General features: G+C 53.3%; 1 protein-coding gene across 2 annotated transcripts in view; it reads right to left on the minus strand.

Moving 5' to 3' along the window:
- Window positions 1-19,223, minus strand: part of GALNT2 (polypeptide N-acetylgalactosaminyltransferase 2) — a 174,914-nt gene extending 155,691 nt beyond the window's left edge. For both annotated transcript variants that reach the window (XR_013992669.1, XM_081039308.1), the window contains exon 1: window positions 18,978-19,223. Coding sequence is in view for 1 of the 2 variants with exons in the window: in XM_081039308.1 (XP_080895434.1) it covers window positions 18,978-19,085 (108 nt within the window). In the remaining variant the exon portion in view is untranslated. The remainder of the gene's footprint in view (window positions 1-18,977) is intronic.
- Between the last annotated feature and the right edge of the window lie 612 nt (window positions 19,224-19,835).

The raw sequence follows: 19,835 nt of genomic DNA on the forward strand, positions 1-19,835 counted from the left end.
AAATTTCAGAGTTGTTGCATAAGGAACATAGAATTTGGAAATAAGGTTGGAAAATGTCGCCCTCCAAAAATAAAGCCAAAAGGAACCAACAGAATGAATGGCGTTAGCCATCTGTGACGACCTTTCCAGGAAACAACCCATGGTAGCTGGTGATGATTTAGAAACACAGCTGATGACAAGGGTCTGTTTGAAATCTCAAAATCTCATCCTGAACACCTGAGCGGAAAATCTGAGGAAAACTGTAATCTAATTAAGTACAACACATCGGGAAATCATTTTGCTGAACGATTACTAAAGACTGTTGAAAACAAAGTCAGACGTGTCAGTCAGCGTCCATTGTCTAGAACGCAGACACTACACAAGCTTTCTGAACAGAGGCTTTAACCTAAGGTGTTAACTGGGTCACTGAAAGGGCACGAAGGCCACGCTCGGGTGCAGGGACCCCACAACCACCACCCTCACGACTGAGGAGCAAGGGAAGACTCTGGAATTACTGAGCCTGACAAACTCGGAGGAAGTGGCTGGAGGCCCAGACGCTGAGGAGGGGTCGCTGCTCAGCTGATGCTGGGACCTGAGGGGGTGGGGGCAATAGATGTGTCTGACAGTCCCATAAACAGGTTCCAACGATTTCCCCACGGCAGCTGAGGTGGACAAGAGTTCACAGGCCGCTCACGGAAGCCAGGAGCAAGGACAGTCCCTCCGCTACCCCCATCCTGCTGGTGCCCTGGCCACTCCCTTCTGGCAGTGCGTGCCAGGCAGCCACTGGCAGAGCAGAAAGGTGGTAAGCAGAGTCTGGAAGGCTGGAGCAGAAACAACAGCTTGAAAAACTGCACACTGGGTTTTTAAAAAACAAGTCTCCATCAGTACCCCAGAGAGAGGGCACTGATTCTAGACACAGAAGCATCCGAGAATGGTGAAGACCAATTCAGCAAGCTTCCACAGAGGGAAGCCTGCAGGGGCCTCCACCACGCACACGCCCCCACTGACCAAGGGCCGAGCTCCTTCACCAGCAGCTGGCAGCTGCGAGTCGCGTCAACCCCCGTGTGTGACTGTGACTTCCTAGGTGAACCACTCAAACCGCGTCTCCAGACCAGCACGAGTCAGGAGACTCCACCACGGTGGCCCTGGTCAAAGCTCAAACGCCGCTCAGCGGCCCACGTGTCAGGCCATGTGTGACTCCCACACAGGAAGACTGATCAGGCCTTTTAAAGAAAAAGATCGTGAAAGCCCAACTGTTTCCACAAATATCTGAGACACACACACACACACACACACAAATTGTGCCAAAGTGAAGAAAACAGACACCAAACTTGAACTCGCCCTGGATAAACCTGCTCACACACTCCTCATTCTGCCCGGTTTATCCTCCGTCAGCAAAGACGGGGACCCTCAGGGGCATGGGCCCTCCAACGCCCCCCTTACCCGTCCCCATCTGCCTCTCGACAGCCACCACCCCACCCTTCCCAAAGGCCACACTGCAGGGAGAGGGGGGCAAGCGCTCGGCAGGAGGGTCCTGTCCTTGCGTGTGTGCGCAGCCATGGGGTCAGCTAATATCACCCCCAATTGCAGGTTACAGGCAGTGTGACAACGAATGTCAGTGTCCTCTAATCGTGAAAACACGCCTAGCACGTCCACTCAGCTGGTCCACGATCCAGAATAGTTTGTGCAGAATGATTTTTCCTTGCAAGTCATATCCTCAGGTCACTGACCCTCACATACGCGGTCAAACCTCCCCCCAAAGCAACACAAACAAAGCCAGATTAAAATGATACAGAAAAGTAAACTCCGTGACTGCTGGACCACTGAATACCCGAGTCTACACCCTGCATCCATTCATTCCAGAGCCTGGAAGAAAAGTTGTATTTTCTAAGTTCTAAACTGTCATTTTCGTATCTGTTGTTCATTATTCTCACTGTAAAGAGCAAGCTTCTTGGAGCTTCCCGAAGAAGTGCTGATGACTAAGGGCACGTGCAGTGATCACCCCACTGTGTGTCGCTTGTGTTCCCCTTTAGTGGCACCAAGTCCTCCAAACGAGAACACCAAGCTCAAGCTCAAAAGAGAACAGACCAAGCACACGTGCAGTAATACCACCATGGCTTTCAGCAGTTATCACCAAAAGATGGCAACTCAGCGATGCCTTCCTGACCACCCGTTCCCACTCGCGACTGCAGGGGAGTCGCCTGGGAGCCTTTCCCAAAGCGCACACTGAGACTCAACTGGTCTGGGGAAGGTCCGAGGCATCTGTAGTTTTAAAATCTTCCCACGTGTTCCCAAAGAGTGGCCTGATTGAAAAACCACTGGACTACAGTTTGGATGGGGGTGGAGGAGTAAAGAGACGAAAGACGCAAGCGGCAAGGAAAACCAATTCAGACACAGGAGAAGGAAAGGGGAGGGGAGGTGACGGCAGAGTCTGAAGCTACCACAGTCCTTGCAATTTCATTTTAACGCAGTAAATTCGAGTGCCATTGACAAGCCAATCCCTTCACGCTGCATATACTTCACTGGTGAACTTCGGTTCTTAGTACAGCTTGTCACCCGATGAGGCCGCTCTCCGGGAAACATGGAAAGCAGCCCTGCAGGCCAGGCCCTCCTCTCCGGACAGCACGTGCAGGTGTGCGGGGGTGGGACGCTTGCTCGGTGCCTGCCCCACAAAAGAAGGGACGGAAGCTCCTCCCAGGCCCGTTCCCAGGTGAAATGGTTCTGCCTGGGGTGGATGAAAAGCACGCTGATCTCCACAAAATACCTTTACACATCTAATGAAGGCCATGTTCATACTCTTTGGCCAGAAAAAAGGAAAGAAGTGTGTACGTACATGTGTACAAGTGTGTGTCTGCAGATGGAGACACAATGTGATTTTCCAGCTGGGTTAAGGAACACACACACACAATTTACTCAGCACTTTCTACCTACATGCCCGGCACAGGGTTGCAGGTGCTTGACCAGCACCATCTCTTTTAACCCTTGTACGAGCTCCAGACAAGTAGGTCCTGTCATGACCACCTACATAGGTGATGACAAGGACATAGAAAGGTACCTGTCCAGGGACACACAGTAGTAAGTGGGGCTGAGGCCAGGACCACGCCACCTCTCCACAACCCACTCAGCTGTCACTGAAGTGCCCACAGCATGGCAGGCACAGCTGGGCAGGACATGCCGTGCCCTGAACAGTTCAATGACGAGGTGTGAACTGCTCCAAGAGCCCCAACCCAGGACATTCGGTCCGTAGCTAAAGCCTCATTTCTGCAAAAGTCACGTCCTGCATGGGGTAAAAAGAAGGAGGAGGAGCCGTGAGTGTAGAGAGAGGTGAGGCCCTCAGCACACAAAGAAACTGCTCATTTTAAGGCTGTTTTCCTCTTCGGCCAGTAAGAATGCCCCCAAAAGGTGTAAGGGGCCCCCACTCCTCAAACAGGTGAAGGGGACCCCACTCCTCAGATAGGCTGCGATCCCTGCTCTTGGCTAGACAAGGAGGGTCTGGAGATGCAGAACCCCATCCCCGGGGCAGGCAGCCCGACATCTGGGGGCGGGTCAAGAAGCGCTCAGGCCTACCTGTAGCCCAGTTCCTGTCCTTTGTCTCAGGCACCAGTGCCCTCAGTTCACACACTGATCAGAGGACGGGGCAGTCAGGCTCCCCAGGGAAGGGCTGCCATGCCCAGCGGGACCTTCAACACGTTCATACTCGCAGTTCTAGTCAGTCCCAATCGTTCGGAGACACCGATACGCGTAGCGTCCCCATTGTTATCACCCTGAAGAAACTAAATGCCAAAGTTGCTGTGGGGACAGAACCCCAAAAAGCAGTTTCCAGGCTCTCGGCCTCACATAGAAAGGTGCTGGCTCGGGTAGTAAATGGCCATCAACTGTGATCAGATGCCAGCAGCTGTGGCTAGTTGGCCGTCAGCTGTAACCCGTAGGCCATTGGCCACTAATATAACGGCTGTGGCTACGCTAGCAGAGAAGGAATGGGGGCTAGCAAGAAGGTGGTGGCTGGCAAGCGCGGACTGCTGTTAGGCAGATTATGTAGATCCTGTTTCCTGTGTCTCCAGCCCAGCCGCCAGCGAGAATATATTGGTTTGACTCCCCTATCTATGGCTCCGTGGGTGTTCCTGTTTGGCCTTACCGTGTCCTGCGTTCTTATGGGGGGAGCGGGAGCTGAGACCCTGCACGACAAATGGCACAGCGAGCAGGGTCCACCGCACGACACATGGCGTAGTCGGCAGGATATGGTGCCGGCCAAAGCTTTCCGAAGGGCAGTGGAGCAGTTTGTGCGTGTGAAAGCTCAGTCTGAGGAAGACCAGGAGGAGCAGCTGCCGGAGAGCTCGATTCCCGTGGAGGGGTGGGAAGACGTGGATGGTTCCCCAACCAGCAGAGGCCGGAGAAAGCGAAGGTTGTTGCTGGCCTGTGAGCTGGGAACTGCTTGCTGAGGCAACTTGGATGCGGGACTTGTCCCAGGAGGAAACGCTTTCTGAGTCCTCCGTGAGAGATGAGGGTGAGGTCGAGGTCATCCCTCACCCCCAGGACAGCCCTGGCGAATGACTATGGACTATGGGGAATTGCCTTCCATCCCTAATTTATTGGACGCTTGACTGTTTGGGAACACACCACCATGTAGTGGGACTGGCGGATGTTTGCTTTTGTGTCTTGACTGGCCGCCATTGATAATATGTAAGCACCTTGATGTGAGCCGCTGTTGTTCCAGCACAGTACCCTGAGAGGCCCAGAGAGAGTGGCAGTGCCCTGAGAGGCCCTGGCTGTGTCCAGGAAGTCTGGCTGTGTCCAGAGAAAGTGGCAGTGCCCTGAGAGGCCCTGGCTGAGTCCAGCAAGTCTGGCTGTGTCCAGAGAGAGTGGCAGTGCCCTGAGAAACTCTGGCTGTGCCCGGGGAGACAGGTGGTACCCTAAGAAGCCCAGGAAGTCTGGCTGTGCCCAGAAGTACTGTGGTGGTGCCCTGAGAAAACCTGGCTGTGCCTGGGGAAACAGGTGGTACCCTAAGAAGCCCAGGATGTCTGGCTGTGCCCAGAAGTACTGGTGGTGCCCTGAGAAACCCTGGTTGTGCTCAGAGAGCTTGGCTGTGTCTAGAATATTGCATTCACCTCCAGGCTCCTCGCACAGGGACCCTCGCGGAAGACACTTGTCACGTAGATTGTGAGGCGAGACCCTGTAGGGGTGGAGTGTGGGGACAGAACCCCAAAAAGCAGTTTCCAGGCTCTCGGCCTCACAATAGAAAGGTGCTGGCTCGGGTAGTAAATGGCCATCAACTGTGATCAGATGCCAGCAGCTGTGGCTAGTTGGCCGTCAGCTGTAACCCGTAGGCCATTGGCCACTAATATAACGGCTGTGGCTATGCTAGCAGAAAGGAATGGGGGCTAGCAAGAAGATGGTGGCTGGCAAGCGCGGACTGCTGTTAGGCAGATTATGTAGGTCCTGCTTCCTGTGTCTCCAGCCCAGCCGCCAGCGAGAATATATTGGTTTGACTCCCCTACTTATGGCTCCATGGGTGTTCCTTTTTGGCCTTACGTGTCCTGCGTTCTTATGGGGGGAGCGGGAGCTGAGACCCTGCACGACAGTTGCCTATTTCCTTCTAGTCTCTGGGCACAATTTAACAGCCAGGACAGTTTTCTGAAAGGTAAGATCAATGCCTTAAAATGGGGATTCCAAATCTTGAGGCATTTCAACATGATGCCATACGCAGCCTTTAATCATCTCTTAGCCTGGCTCCCCTGCTCCATCATCCCAGCTCCCTGCTCCAGCATCTGGCTCCCCCTGCTCCGTCATCCCAGCTCCCTGCTCTAGCATCTGGCTCCCTTGCTCCATCATCTGGGTTGCCAAATTAGTACGTAAACATGTATGTTCTGTGCCAATGGCTTCCTGTCTGTTAGCTTCGATGGTTAGGTTTCTGAGCTTTGTCCACTATTTCTATGTGTGCAAACCTCTGAAACAGAACTTTCCTTCTCACAGCTGTAGCATTCCCTATAAACAAATAACACTGAAAATATGGAAGGTATCTGAGCCAGAGTCTCCCCCAGCTCTGCACCAAAGGGGGTGGGGACAAGGACAGCCCACTACAGAGTGATGGAGCACTTGGGAGATCTCACAGGGGTGAGCCAGCTGCCGAGGCGCTGAAAGGAGATGACCAGCTGAATGTCTGTGGACCTGGAAAGGCAAGGTGGGACCTGAAGCCAGACACCCATGAAATTACCAACCCATGGCTCACTCCATCACCCCATTCATCCATTTGTTCAGGTTTGCCCTGAGTGCCTCTAGGAACACACAGTGCACTTTGACCAATTACTGTATCTTAAAAAACGTAATCCAAATGGAACACTTTACCAGTGCCTCATTTAGAGGTGCCTAACTCAGGGCCGTAGCTTCATCTTGAGCAAAGAAACGGGGACCTTCCCAGGACCACAGGGATTCCACATGGCCCAAGAGAGGGAGACAGACGACAACAGAAGGGAAGGCTTCCCTGCTGGGCTCGTCTGCAACTGGTTTACAACCCCGTCCAACGAGTCACACCGCAACGGGACCATGGCCCTGGGTATCTGCCTCAAGCTAGCCCCGTTCTCTGTCGGAGAAGCCTTGCCAGAGTCGTCCCAGAAGCGTCTGTGGGAAAGGAGAACGCGCACACATGCGGTAAAACCAAAGGTCAGTCCTCACTAAACCATCTCAGCTACGCGTCCGCCACATCACTGACTTCCATCAGACCCTTTACAGGTGAGGAAAAGAAGGGCAACGAGCAGGCCGTCAGCCTGGTTCTGACGTTACACCTGGCTCTTTGAGTTACCACCACCAAACGTTTGGGCTTTTCTGCGCTTATTCTTCTTGAAATCGTCACACAGTGTATATCTATCAACCTGCAAACTAGTTCTCAGCTGTCTTAATTAGAGGCATCAGAGAAGCTGCTCGAACGCCATGCTAATTGACAGAACTAGCCCTCAGCCCTTGCAGGGGGGCTTTGTTGCGTTGCCACGATTATTAATTTGTCCTACACTTGTCACTCACCTACAGTTTCAAAAGCAAGCTAGAAACTGAACTAATGAAACTGAAAGAATGTTTACTAATTAAAACCTTGTGGAAAAGTTTTCAAATAACACGCTGTATTCAGATAATAACAGCTCAAGATATTGAAAAAGCCAATTACCAATTAGTTAAAAAATTAGTTTTACAGTCACATAGTTAAAAACCACATCCCAATTTAATTTTCAAAGACAACTTACAAGAGACAAAGGGGTAGAAGAGGGAAATAACCTCTTGGCACCTCACACAGCGGGGGTGGGGGGTCAGAGGGGGAAGGATTCTGGCCCAAAGCTTCCCATCTCCCCCTCCTGTGGACCCAGCATCCACTCAGCGTCACGGGGCAGCTGGGAATCCCCACCAGCTCCCCGCCCTCGGGGCTCGGTTTCCTCCTCAGAGAACCAGGTGCCGCAGGCCCTCTGTCCTCCTGTCCTTCTAAGATCAAGATCCCAGGCCAGGTCAGGGGAGGGCTTTCTGGGAGAGTAGCCCCATTTGCCTAAACACAGCAGAGGGGGGCTGGCTCCAGGGGGCCTGCAGGTGCGTGACTGCCAGCCACTCGCACAGCACGGGAGTTCACATCAACACCAGCTATTGGCACTTCCATCCTGATTTACTCTCCACTGAACCCGATGATAGGTAAATGAAGAAACTGAGGCACAGCAAGTAAGTAACTTGCCTGAGTCTACAGAGCTAACTGGAGAAACCAGAATTCAAATGCAGGCCAGTGGCCCGGGCCTGGCATCAGCCCTACTGCGCCAGAGCCAGCGACCCCGTCACAGGCTTTCCTGCACCATCGTCCTGGGTTCTTCCTGGCTGACCCACAAGGCCGGAGCAGGAAGAGGCACGATTGTTTCCAAGTGCCCCAGCGTGGACTTACTGAGTCACCCTGACACCAGCACTTGGTGGCCCAGTGGGTAGAGCCACCAGTGCTCGAAAACCAGCACATCACGGAAGGGCCTGGGCCATGGCCCCCCAGCTCCACAGGCAGCTTCCACCTGAGCACATACCAGCCCTCCACAGAAGCCTCCACCCTCTGCGGAAAGCGACACTGGCCCCCATGGTGCTTGCCGCCAACAGCTGGTTTCCCAGTATGGTGCTGCCACCGATGCCACAGCGGAGTGAAAAACGAGGCCACCAGACTTTCAGAAAGACCCTTCCGGGCTAGTAGAGGCAGGAGGCTACCGTGTGCTCTCCACTGCTTAGGGACAAAAACTAACACAAACCGTGCCTCAAGTACAAACTCTGCTACAGAAATGGCATCTGCCAAGCCACATTTTCCCTAGGGGCGGACAAACTTTACCTCCATTCCTTTCCTTTTGAAAGGAAGAGACCCAGCTTACATCATCTGAGGTAAATGTTTAGTGGCCCACACTGCTTCTTGATGCCGACCCATGTGCAGAGGGAGGGCGGGCCTCAGCAGCCCCTGAAAAGGAGTATCCCCCGTGAGGCCACCTGCCCCCGTGAGGCCACCTGCCCCCGTGAGGCCCGTTTAGGAGGCAGGGTGGCCAAGCTATGCCCATCACGCCGCCCAGCCTCAGGCCCGGACCTCAGACAACCCAAGAATCCAGACTAGGCCCCCTCCTAGCTTCCCATCATCAACTGGCAATAACAGGGGTTAGGGAACCGCTCACTACCCCTGGTAATCAGCACCTTTGCGGCCTGCAGTTTCAGCTCAGCATTGACTACAGAGAAACCTGCCATTTGTAACTTGCTGACGAAGACCGGGACCCGCTCCAAAGCCAGGTTTTAGGCTGGGGGGGGGGGGGAGACATTACAACTCCAGCCCCAACTTTGTTCCTGCATGACCTATGGGGCACATTCACAACCATGGGGTCCCCTGGAAACTATATGGCTGCAGAAGTCCCTGCCATCCCCCAGGTACACTCACTGAAAGACACATCAGCAGTGGCTCTAAAGTGTCTCAGGCATCTCAGTGACGAGGCTGAGAAGAATTGGAAGCACCAGAAAGTTGTAGCATCATATATTTGACAAAAACCTCTCACTGACAAATGCAACGTAAAATATGAGGCTTCCTGTTGGAGGAACCGAAAGAAATAGTATCTGTTTCTTAATGGGCCCCACCCTGGTCCCCAAGTCACACACAGCCACTAATGCACCGTTTGTGACAGGAATCAAAACAGGCCAGGATGAGTGGAAAAGCTCGTAGAAGGCCTGAACATCGAGACATGTCCTCTGCCCTCCAGGTGCCAAATGAGAAAGGGTAGTCAACACAGTAAGACAGCTTCAGGAACTCTGGGGAGGGGGACAGACAGGGTCTCTGGGCCAGCGAGCCGTCTGGTAAGTGAAGCAATCTCACAGACACCTAAACTGATATTCCACCACAAAAATGCTCACCAGAATTGTCAATTCCCAAAGAATTTTGGTAATTCTTATAGAAGAAATGGTATCAAATGGAAGGATATTTGATAAGTAAGGTCACTTTACTTACTTACCCTGAAGGACCTTACTTACCCTGAAGCAGCCTTTGAAAAGCATCACCACTGGACATTCCTAAATTACAGGAAATACAAGAGTCTAGTGCCATCTTCACTGACTGCAATACTCTGATGTGTATGAAATTTGCATCTGGATTTCATCCAGGGTCCCTGGCTCACAGCTCCCCAAACCCTTGGCATTTCCTGAGCAAGAGCAGCAATGGGAGGGTCTTTTGTTAGTTATAACATTTGGTCTCTAGTCCTCAGCTCCTGAAATCACTTCAGAGTCATGAAGGTGAAACAGGTATCATGTTATTCATAACAAGGCCCTTTGACCACAGCTGAATCTATGCTGATGACTTCTGGAAAGCACCTAAGAATGGGGGCTGGTTGCCAGGGGAACCAACCATGATAGAGGGGTGGAATGTTTTTCGGGGGGAGGTGGGGAGGGAGGGATCAATCGCCAATGGCCAGTGACTTAATCATTCATGCCTATGGAATGGAGCATCCATAAAATCCCAAAGGATGGGGCTTCTAAGTGCCGTCGGGTATGGCTCCACGAGGATAGAAGTTTCTTTGTTGGGACCGTGTCCACTGTAACTCTTCCTCAAGCTGTTGATTCATATCCTTTAATATTCTTTATAATGTGTAGGTAATCTAGTGAGTAAATGGGTTTCCTGAGTTCTGTGGCCACTCTAGCAAATTAATGGACCCTCGCTCTGATTTACAGCTAGTCAGTCAGAAGCCAGATGACAACCTGCACTTGAGATTGGCATCTATGTTAAACAGAGGGCCGTCTCATAGGACTGAGCCCTTAGCTCGTGGGATCTGATGCCATCTCAACGTCAGAACTGGGTAGAACTGTAGGACACCCAGCTGATGGCGGAGCTCTGCTTGGTGCTGTAGGGGAACTCTCCCCACCCCAGTACCCCAACAAACATGCACTGGAAACTGGGAGCAGAAACCTTTTACTGATCCCATCACAAAGTCATAAAATTGTTTTTCAAAAATTACTAGTTTTCAGCTGGTTTGCTAAGTTAAGCTGCACGTATCTGCAAACTTCTTTTTAATTTTTTTATGAAAATTTCAAAAGTACAGAAAAATAAAATAGCATGAAGGACCCCACGTACCCATCAGTCAACTTCAACAACACATTTGGCTAATCTTGTTTCCCCATAACTTTCCCAAAAGACATGATACCATTGCATCCATAAATGCTTTAGTTTGTATCTACAAAAAACAAGGATTTTCAAAAAAACATAACCCCAATGCCACTACTGACTGCCACTAATAAAACTAATGATAACATGCCCACCGCATGTCCACCAGGCTAACTGGTTGATAGAAAATGCTTGAAAATGTTTCTGAATGTGTTCACACCCCTCAGCTGCTCATCTCTCACAAGTAAGCAGCAGGAAGGCCTTCTGTGTATGTGGACTCGGGGGCTGGGCGTGAGCAGACGCAGATGGCACGTTCCAAAGAGGGCCACCATGCTCTTTGATCAAGGAGGGGCCCTGCCTGTGAGTCCTCAGAAAGGGGAGTGATCCGACAGTACTTGCTTGCACAATTTCACATGACACTGGGATACATCCCACCGGAAGACACCTTCCGGTGCGGCGGGCCACGCACGGGCCAGGACGCAGCACAGAGAGCAGTCGCAGGACGCAGGTCAGTGCTTCGCAGGAAAATCCCAGAAACAGTACAGCGTGCGTAATCACTAGAACCCGAACCAAGTAGGGTAGAAATGGATGGTGAATTGGGGAGTCAGGCCGAATTTCCAGAAAAGTGAAAAGCTGGCTAACTCCACATAACTGCCAAGCAATGTTAGCGCCCAGAACCAAGGAGTCTTCATGCTCTCAGAAACTGATTCTAGGAAATACTGCATCACCAACTGTCTTGGTACAGAGGATGACTTTATCTGGGGAAAAGAGGCAGAAACATCTAGGAGCCAGAGTGGACAGCAAAAAAGTTTCAGGAACACCTTACCCAATGTATTTCAGGTCTACATTCCTTCTTATCGATGCACAAAAGTGATACACAGAAAAATCAATGTCTAATTAAGTCTAAAAGAGTTAAATACATAGAAAATAAAAGTGTTAACTGAAAAACCATTGTGACACAGTTCAACGGACAGTGTTTTTCTTTCCTAGTGGTACATAAAATAATGGCTTTACAAATAATGGCATCTTAGAGTTGATAAAAAGAGGTATATTCCAGACACAAAGACTGGAAATCAGTGACCATCAAAAGTGAGACAGGAAGAAAAACAAGTGGGTGAACTTACTGGCTCGGGGGACAGGGAAGGGCGAGAGTGCAAGAGGAAAAGGGGTCACAGAGGACAGGCTCAAAATCTAGGTCAGTGGGAAGGGCTGAGGCAATGGGGCCTGAAGGCCTCCACACTGGGCCAGCCAGCTCATCACCCAGGACAGCCACAGAAACCCCCAAAACGAGAGCTACCCCCACTTCCCAAACCCTGATCACAGACTGCTTAATTTATGGGCATCTCAGAAGCGCAGGCCTTAATTTGCATCAGCTCCTCAAGCTCTCATCAGGTGACTCATCTAAGAAAGACAGACCCTTTCCTGTGAAGTGTGTCATCTTTCCAGAGCAGCACCTTTTTGGAAAGAAAAAGTTCACTCCTTGGACTGGCCTCTGGAGCACAGAGGAAGAAACCTCAGCAGTTGCTCGGGAGTCTGAAGGTCTTTAAAATTATCTTTCCTTGGCCGCCATGTAACGTTTCAGTGGCTTTATCCAGAAACCAGCCAGAGGCATGGGTCATGACCCCATAAAACTCGTAACGACCTTCATAAACGCTGATGGCGTCTATGGAAAGCAGCTGGATGTTCTCATTTGAGACCAGGAGGACTTGCAATTTCTCACCGTCCCATTTCCCTAAAGTGGCTGTGGCAGTGAAGTCACATGTCCGCTTTATTTTCCACAGATACTGTAGATCACAGAGCCTCGACCTTAGCCACACTGCCCAAAACCACCTCTCCAGAGCCAGGGCACCAGATCGGCTTGTGACAACCTCTGGTTTCCTGCAACAATCAAATTAACAAGCCGCCGTCACCCACAGCAGCTGGCAGAGGTGACGTCCCAGTGGAACTCCTGTGCCAGAGCAGGTGCACAAGGACAAGAGAGGATTCGTCATTACGTGTAATGTGTGTGGAAAGGACTCCACAAACGTGTGGTGACCTCATGGTGTGCCTGACAACAGACACTTCCCCAGCCCACCACAGCACGTCACAGAGACAGGCTTGGAAATAAGCGCCACGATGGTTCCACAAGCACATGCCACTAAGTGTCCAAGCAAAGCCACTACAGGTGCCCACCGCAGCCTGGTCCACGGTGGGAGATGGTGTGAAGCAGGGGCACATTTCCTGGGCTGAGACATGTCACCCAGGACCTTGTGTGGACAAGGACAGCAGACCCACGGCTGCCACGGGAAAGCCACTGGGCATGCCACAGTACACACAGCAGCCCCAAATGTCAACTGGATCGATGTTGGGGACCCTGAACTGGAGCGACCCCTGCCCCCCAAGTATCCCATCCTTGTCACAATGCGTGTTCTGACTTGGGCTCTGAGAACTTGGCAACTGCCTCCAGCCATCCTGGCTATTCCTCCTCCCAAAGAGTGACACCGCTAGGGCTGGGACAGCAGGTGGGCGGCAGAAGGGGTCTGAGAGCCTCCCAGGAAGACACAGGCGAATGGAGCAGGTGCCAGGGAGGGCAGCCTAACAGTGTGGCGAGTGCTGTCTCCAGGCAGCCACCCCTCACAGCGGCTGCTTCATGACATGGGGCAGGGTGCAGGAGAGTGGCATTTACACAACCCCCAGAGCCCAGGAAAGCTTTTCCAGTGCAAGCCCAGGAGAAAGACTGTGACCGCTTTTGGTCTTTCAAATCCAGCCTTGGTGAATCACTGCCATCTACATCCCACATGGTAAGAAACCCAATCCGTTTAAGGTGACATGTTTCCCGGGCCCATAATACCGGTCACGACTAAATGCGAAAATGCCAGTGTCTCAGCCTGTCCTGCAGAGTCAGTGAGAGAGCAGGTGCACGGAGCCACCTGCCTGGGCAGGCACCACAGGAGAGGAGGGGACCTGCTCACTGCTGGAACTGCTGTTATTTCCTGGAAATAGGCACATTGTCAGAAAGGAGCAAGGGGAACTGGACAGGCATTTCTCGTACCTCAAGCAGATGGCCCAAGGTCAGAGTGTCCTCAACCCAGATAAGAGAACAAGGTCACAGTCTTCTCTGAGGGCGCGAGTGTCAGCTGGAGAGCAGACTCGAGGTACCGAGGTACAATGTCCTCAACAGACCTGTAAGCGGCGAGGTGTGCCTCTCAGCCCCGCCTCCAGGCACCCACCGGGAGGGGGTGCTGGTGGACGACCCTCCGAAATGGCAGTCTGGAGGCAAGGCCTCATGACCACAGTGGTGGACCGAGGGTCCCCAGGAGCAACACGGAAGTCCTCAGGGAGAAGGTGACATCTCGGTCACGGCGGCAGACGAGACCAATGCCTCCTTCGGTCCTCTGATCCGTGTTCAGGTGCCGTTGTGGCCTGGGCACAGAGGAGGGGTCCGAGAGGCCCCTGTGGTGGCAGGTTTCAACTCTAGTTGCTGATCATGGAGAAGGGATCCCAAGGAAGCTGGGGCTGGGGGGGGGGGGCTCTCAGGGTCTCAAGAGAATGGCATTTACTTCAGGAGGTCACCGCAGGACTGCCCTGTTCCCTTCTGTACGGCTGCACGGCTGTATCTCCATCTGGGAGTCTGCTGCTTTACGTCAGCATCATCCATGCAAACACACCTCCCAGAACAGGGTTCACAGGAGAAGCGGGTGCAGGGCAGGCGCGGCCGGGTTGGGCTGCTTTCTCATCCCATGAATTCTGCTGGGCCGGCTAGGAGACTTCACTCACGGGTTTTCCCAGGAACACTTTCCCCTTCCCGGGATCCCGGCCAGAAGCTCCATCAGCTCTCGCATGTGCCTATGCCCGGGTCTCTGCTCCAGCAGTCCCGCCACCTGCTTCCACAAAGCCCACTGCCTCTGGCTCTGTGTGAACTTAGACCACACAGCACCGCCTGCTCCAAAAGCCTCTCAGGCGGCCATCCTTCTCCCCAAATGTCTGAGACACGCAAATGGCAGCGATAGGAAATTATGTGCATACCTAAGTCACCCCCAGCCGCAGCCATTTCCCTGATCACCTCCCAAACACCTGTGCTCTGATCCACAGGACCCAGCACCCTCCAGGAGTGCTTCCTGGGCCTCCCCACCCACCCCGTGGGCTGCCGGGGCAGCTGCCCCCAGTCCCCGCTGGGTACAGCCTCTTCCTTCTCATTTCGCTAGAGGGTTAAGGGAAGAGCTCATTATTTCGCACTGTTTATCAGTCACAATCTGTTTCCATTACGTCTGAGAAGGGGGGGGGCAGCCACAACATAACTCCAGAATAGGAAACATTGTTTTCTTTAGAGAAAAGTTTATGTTACAGCGCCTGTTTGTCTCCCTCCTCCCTCCCCCCCCCAATTGCCACCCCCCCACCCCAAACTCAAACTCTCACCTCCTATGGAATTTCTTTAAACTCCAAAGTGATTATAGGTGGCAGGGTGTGGTGTGGGTCCCTCCCCCACATCCCCACAGGCATGCTCACAGATCTGCTGACACCCAGCAAAGCGCGTGGCAGCCGCATGTTCAACCTCAAATCAAGCACACTCGAGTGATGACAGCCGTCCCCCTCAGGCCAGGAGAAGCGAGGCTGCAGGGGTGAGGAGAGCCCAGCACCCTGCTGGGAGCAGAGCAGCCTCAGCACCACAGGAAACCTCCACTTAGGGACATGTCCACAGTGATACTCAGACTATTTACACACCAAAGAAAGGTGTATCCTCAGTGCACTTTCCTGCTGGCTGCCCATTGACCCTACAGCTGGGCAGCGGTCTGGACCACTCCCCAAAAACGGCAGTCCTTAGTGTCATTCCAGGTTCCCAGTACAAGCCCAAATGAACCAACCAAATCCTGGAGGAATGGACAGGGGGTTAAAGAAAAGAAATGCATCAACACTTTTCCAGATATCCATAAGACACACAAGATTCCTGGTTCACTGTATTTTCAAATGTATGTTCAGGCTTTTCTTTTTCTCTCTCCCTCCCCATACCATTTATTCAGCACCGACTATTTGCCTGAACCTGCTAATGGCATTTAGTGCTCGGCCACAAGGTAAAAATGATTATCCCCACTGTAAAGATGAGAAAAGTGAGAGTCTGAGAGGTTCCGTAAATCAGCAAAAGTCACTAAGCAGAAAGGAGAAAATCACTCACTCAGTGCCCATAAATGGATCTGTGCCATTCCCATTCATTTGAATGTCCACTACCCAGTTCAGAGAACATTACTGGTTCTCTATGATCAACCAAATTAAGGACCAAGAAGTTGGTTTGGCATTTGAAGCCGTCTACAATTAGTCCCAAACTCCTCCTCTAATTTTACACCCTAATGTACCATACTCCAGCCAGTTAGGCCCCGACCATTCCAGGAGGAGTCCCCCTACATACCCGCAATGTCTTCTACAAGGTCATGCCCAAAGTCCTCCCACCCTGGGACACTCCCCTCCCACCCCCCAGGAAGGCAGCTGGAAAGTGAACAGGCTGCTTAGGCCCTGGGTCATGTCCTCTAGCTAATGCTTCCTGTGACCTCCCAAGGACGCAGGGAACACAGACAGGGGCTTAGGCCAGACACACTTTCAGTAGAGATCATTTTTCACATGCTGGAAAACCCTTCTGTTTCCATCCTAAACAGCCCACTTCACCCAGAGGCAGGTACATTTTCAACAGAAATCCCTTCCTCCCTTCTGGGGCTCCAGCCACTGCCAACATACCAAGGCCCAGGGGAGCCGTACCATAATTAAATTCTAAAGCATTTAAGACACTCAAAGGAAAGGCACCCTTGAAGAGCAAATCATCAATTTACTGGAGAAAGAGCAAAATGTGGGGAGTGAAGGGCTCTATACAAACGTAAATGAAACAGAACTGTAAACAACTGGTGCATAATTGATTGACCACAGCCCCTGAACATGCATTGGGTCCAGTTGTGCAGCGAAGGCCAGGCTGGTCTTCAGCACCCACTTCTGTTTAGTTTATTAAATCTGCAGGCTGAGGTAAGTTGGCTTTCTGGGTTTTGCCAAATGGAGAATAACAGTTCTGAGATGAGTTATTTAACAGGCAGGGCACACAGCAACAAACGGGGCTGGGGCGCTGAAGCAGCAGAAATATTAGACAGATAATCCCCCAAAGCCTAATACTGAAGGCTGCTGCCTGTGAAAAATGTCAGGGCGCAGAGAAATCAACTAAATATGGGCTTAGAGCCTTGACTTGACTAGTAGGAAACAAGAGGAGAAATGTTAAGTCCACTTACATCTAAAACAACATAGCGAGTATTTAAATTCGGTCCGTACCTGCCCCACATTATCTGTCCCTACTTTACAAGCTAAGAATAACTACATATTTCCTTTTATCATGAGGGTAAAGTAAATTCGAAGAGACTTTCTAGTCTCTAAATCCACGGAAACAACTCAGGAGGAAGAAAGACTACACCGGTTCACAACCTTGATCAGAAAACTCAGGACAGCACAGTTCTTTTTGCCATCCAGAAAGTCTTAGCACTTTCCCTTTGCAGCAGGGTCCACTGCACGAAGTTAATGAGTCTTCTTACTGCAATTTCAAAAATGACTGCATTGCACACCTCTTCCTCAACCCACAAATCGCTAAACCATTCTAAGGGCCAGGATTAAATGTGGTTCGTTGACAGAAAGAATAGAATCCCAAATCACCAATCATTGTATAACCATTCCTTTCCCACACTTTTTTATTCTACATGGTCTCTGTCCCTTCTATGGCCACAAGGAGTTCTTGGATTTTATTTTTTTTACCTAAGGATCACACATGGAAGACCCCTCAATCTCCATCCACCAACTGAAGCCCACCCACCAGAGGGAGTCCAGCTTCTGCAGACGCTGAGACTACACTGTGGCTGTTTCTAGTCACATGTGAAAGTGGTGAACCAAGGAAAGACATACCAAGCATGGCTTATCCATTTGGGTTTCTTTTGCAGGAAAGGCAGAAAGCTTTGCCAGGTCTCACCAGCACACCAGGCTATGCAGACCTACCTTACCGGGAAGCAGTTTTAAAATAATTCCAGTTTAACATGCCCCCAGTTTTCACTACGGCAGCAGCTGCTCTGCTTCCCCTGGGTATACTGGCTCTTTACCAGTCAAGAATAAACGGAGACTTCGTGTACACATACAATAGTTCTTTGCATTAAAAAAAGAAGAAATAGGGCTAAGAGTACACTGTCAGCTCCGACTCAAGCCAGGCCAATCCAGCACATGGAAACACTATTTTAATTTCTGCCCCCCCCCCAAAGTAAACCTGTGAAGCTTACCAAGAACCAAATAAGGCACCTACCTCTCTACCTAATGCCTTCATCTGAGAATGAAGAATGAAGGAAGCAAGGAAGGAAATCTCTAAAGCAGCCGAATTCAACGCGGGCATTCAGTCCTAAGGCTAGAGTCTGATCATGCCCAGTGCCCGCCGTTTGGCTTGTGCCAGGATACCGTTGCCTGGTTCCAGCCCAACCCGTGGTCCACCTCCATTAACTCAGAATTTCCTGGGTTTGCGGTGACAGTAAACGTCAGAGGAATTGGGTTACAGGATTTTGGAAAAGATAACGCTGCTTTGTCAGCCTACGAACCAGCAAACACCGCAAACAGCGCGGGCGACGTGTGCACAGCCCGGAGCCCTCCTGGCCCAGCAGGCGCACGGCCCGGGACTGCGCTGCCCGCGTCCCTCAGTTTCCCGCGAAGCGCCGGGCAGTCCAGGGCGCCGTGCGTGGTCCCCACGGCTAATCACTCGGCCCTGGGGCCTGTGGAAAACACACTGGGAGGCGCGGGGCTGTGCCCGCCGGCACAGGAGGCCGCGTCCGGCGCGCGCGGAGAGCCGGGGCCGAGCCCGGCGGAGGGCGAGCGGGGGCCGGGGGGGGGGGGAAGGTCGGGGGCGCGGCCGCCCGAATGCGGGCGCGGAGGGGCGCCGGCCTCGCCCGCCCCGGCCCGCGGTCCGCTTCGTTAGCACGGCACCGCTGCGCCTCTTCCCCACGCGGGTGACACGGGGCGGGGGCAGGACCTGCGACGGCTCGGATCCAAGAGCTAAAAAGAAACTTGGACGCCTGTCCCCCGCGGTGCACGGACGCTGGGAAGGCGCTGCCTCTCGCCCCTTCCTGCCACCCCTTTTGTGTTCCCCAACACGCGCACCCCTAAACTTCCCACCGCAGGGGACGGGGCTCCGGCGGCCGGGCGACACTCAAATGACGCGGGGCACAGAGGGGCGACCAGACGGGCTGCGCCGGGGGCCCCTGCGAGCGCGGCGGGGCCGGTGCGCCCGCGCCCGGGACCCGGCGGGAGGCTCGCGCGGGGAGCCTGCGCGGCCCGGCGGCCACGTCCGACTGCGGGCCGGGGTGCGCGGCGCCGGGAGGCCGGGCGGCGGCGGGCGCCCACTCACCTTCCTGCCGGCCGCCAGCGCGGAGCCGCCGCCCGAGTACACGTAGTAGGCGATGCCCAGCACCCACAGGAAGGCGAAGCACAGCAGCAGCCGCGAGCGCCGCCGCATCCTCCCCACTCGGCCGCCGGCCGCGGCGCTGCTGCTCGCGAGTGCGGCCCGGGCGGCGCGGGGCGGAGAAGGGGGAAGGGCGCGCGGCCCCGCCTCCCGCGCGGGCTCCCGAGCGGCCGGCGGGGGCGGCGCGCACTCGGCGCCGAGCTCCGCCCCAGGCCCGAGCCCGAGCAGGAAGCGGCGGCCAGCGGGTCAGGGAGCAAAGGGCGACCAATGGGCGGGCGGCGGGGCGCGGGCGGGCGGAGGACGGGAAGCACCGCGTCTCCCGGGCCCGCCCCGCCCCGCCCCGCCCCGCCCCGCCGCCCAGTGAGTGACAGGTGGCTGCCGGGACCCGAGCGGAGCGCGCGCGCACGTGCACACGCAGGAGGGACGCCGGGGCCCTGCCGCCCTGCCGCCTCGCGCGGCCCTGCGGACACCACGTCGTCAGTCCCGGTCTGCGTGACCACCTCACACCCTTAGCAGGCTCCGTCTATTGACCCACTGACCCTCCTGCATCTGACTCAGCTGCCGCTCGCTGCAGCCTTCTTCCTAATTTTGCAGCAAAACACCCTTATCCCAGGTGTCAATTTATTCAGTTAGGCAGAGGTGGGAGCCTAGAGCTAGAAACGGAGAGGTCGTCTTCAAGGGAACGTTTTTCTGGGGATGAACACAGCACTTAACAGCAGCGTTTTTTTGTTTTGTTTTAAGTAAACTTGAAATGAGGAAGAAGGAAAACAATATACATTTTTAAATCTTTTCAATTGGTTGCTT

This window comes from Rhinolophus hipposideros (genome assembly GCF_964194185.1).
Source record: "Rhinolophus hipposideros genome assembly, chromosome: 26".
NCBI lineage: Eukaryota > Metazoa > Chordata > Mammalia > Chiroptera > Rhinolophidae > Rhinolophus > Rhinolophus hipposideros.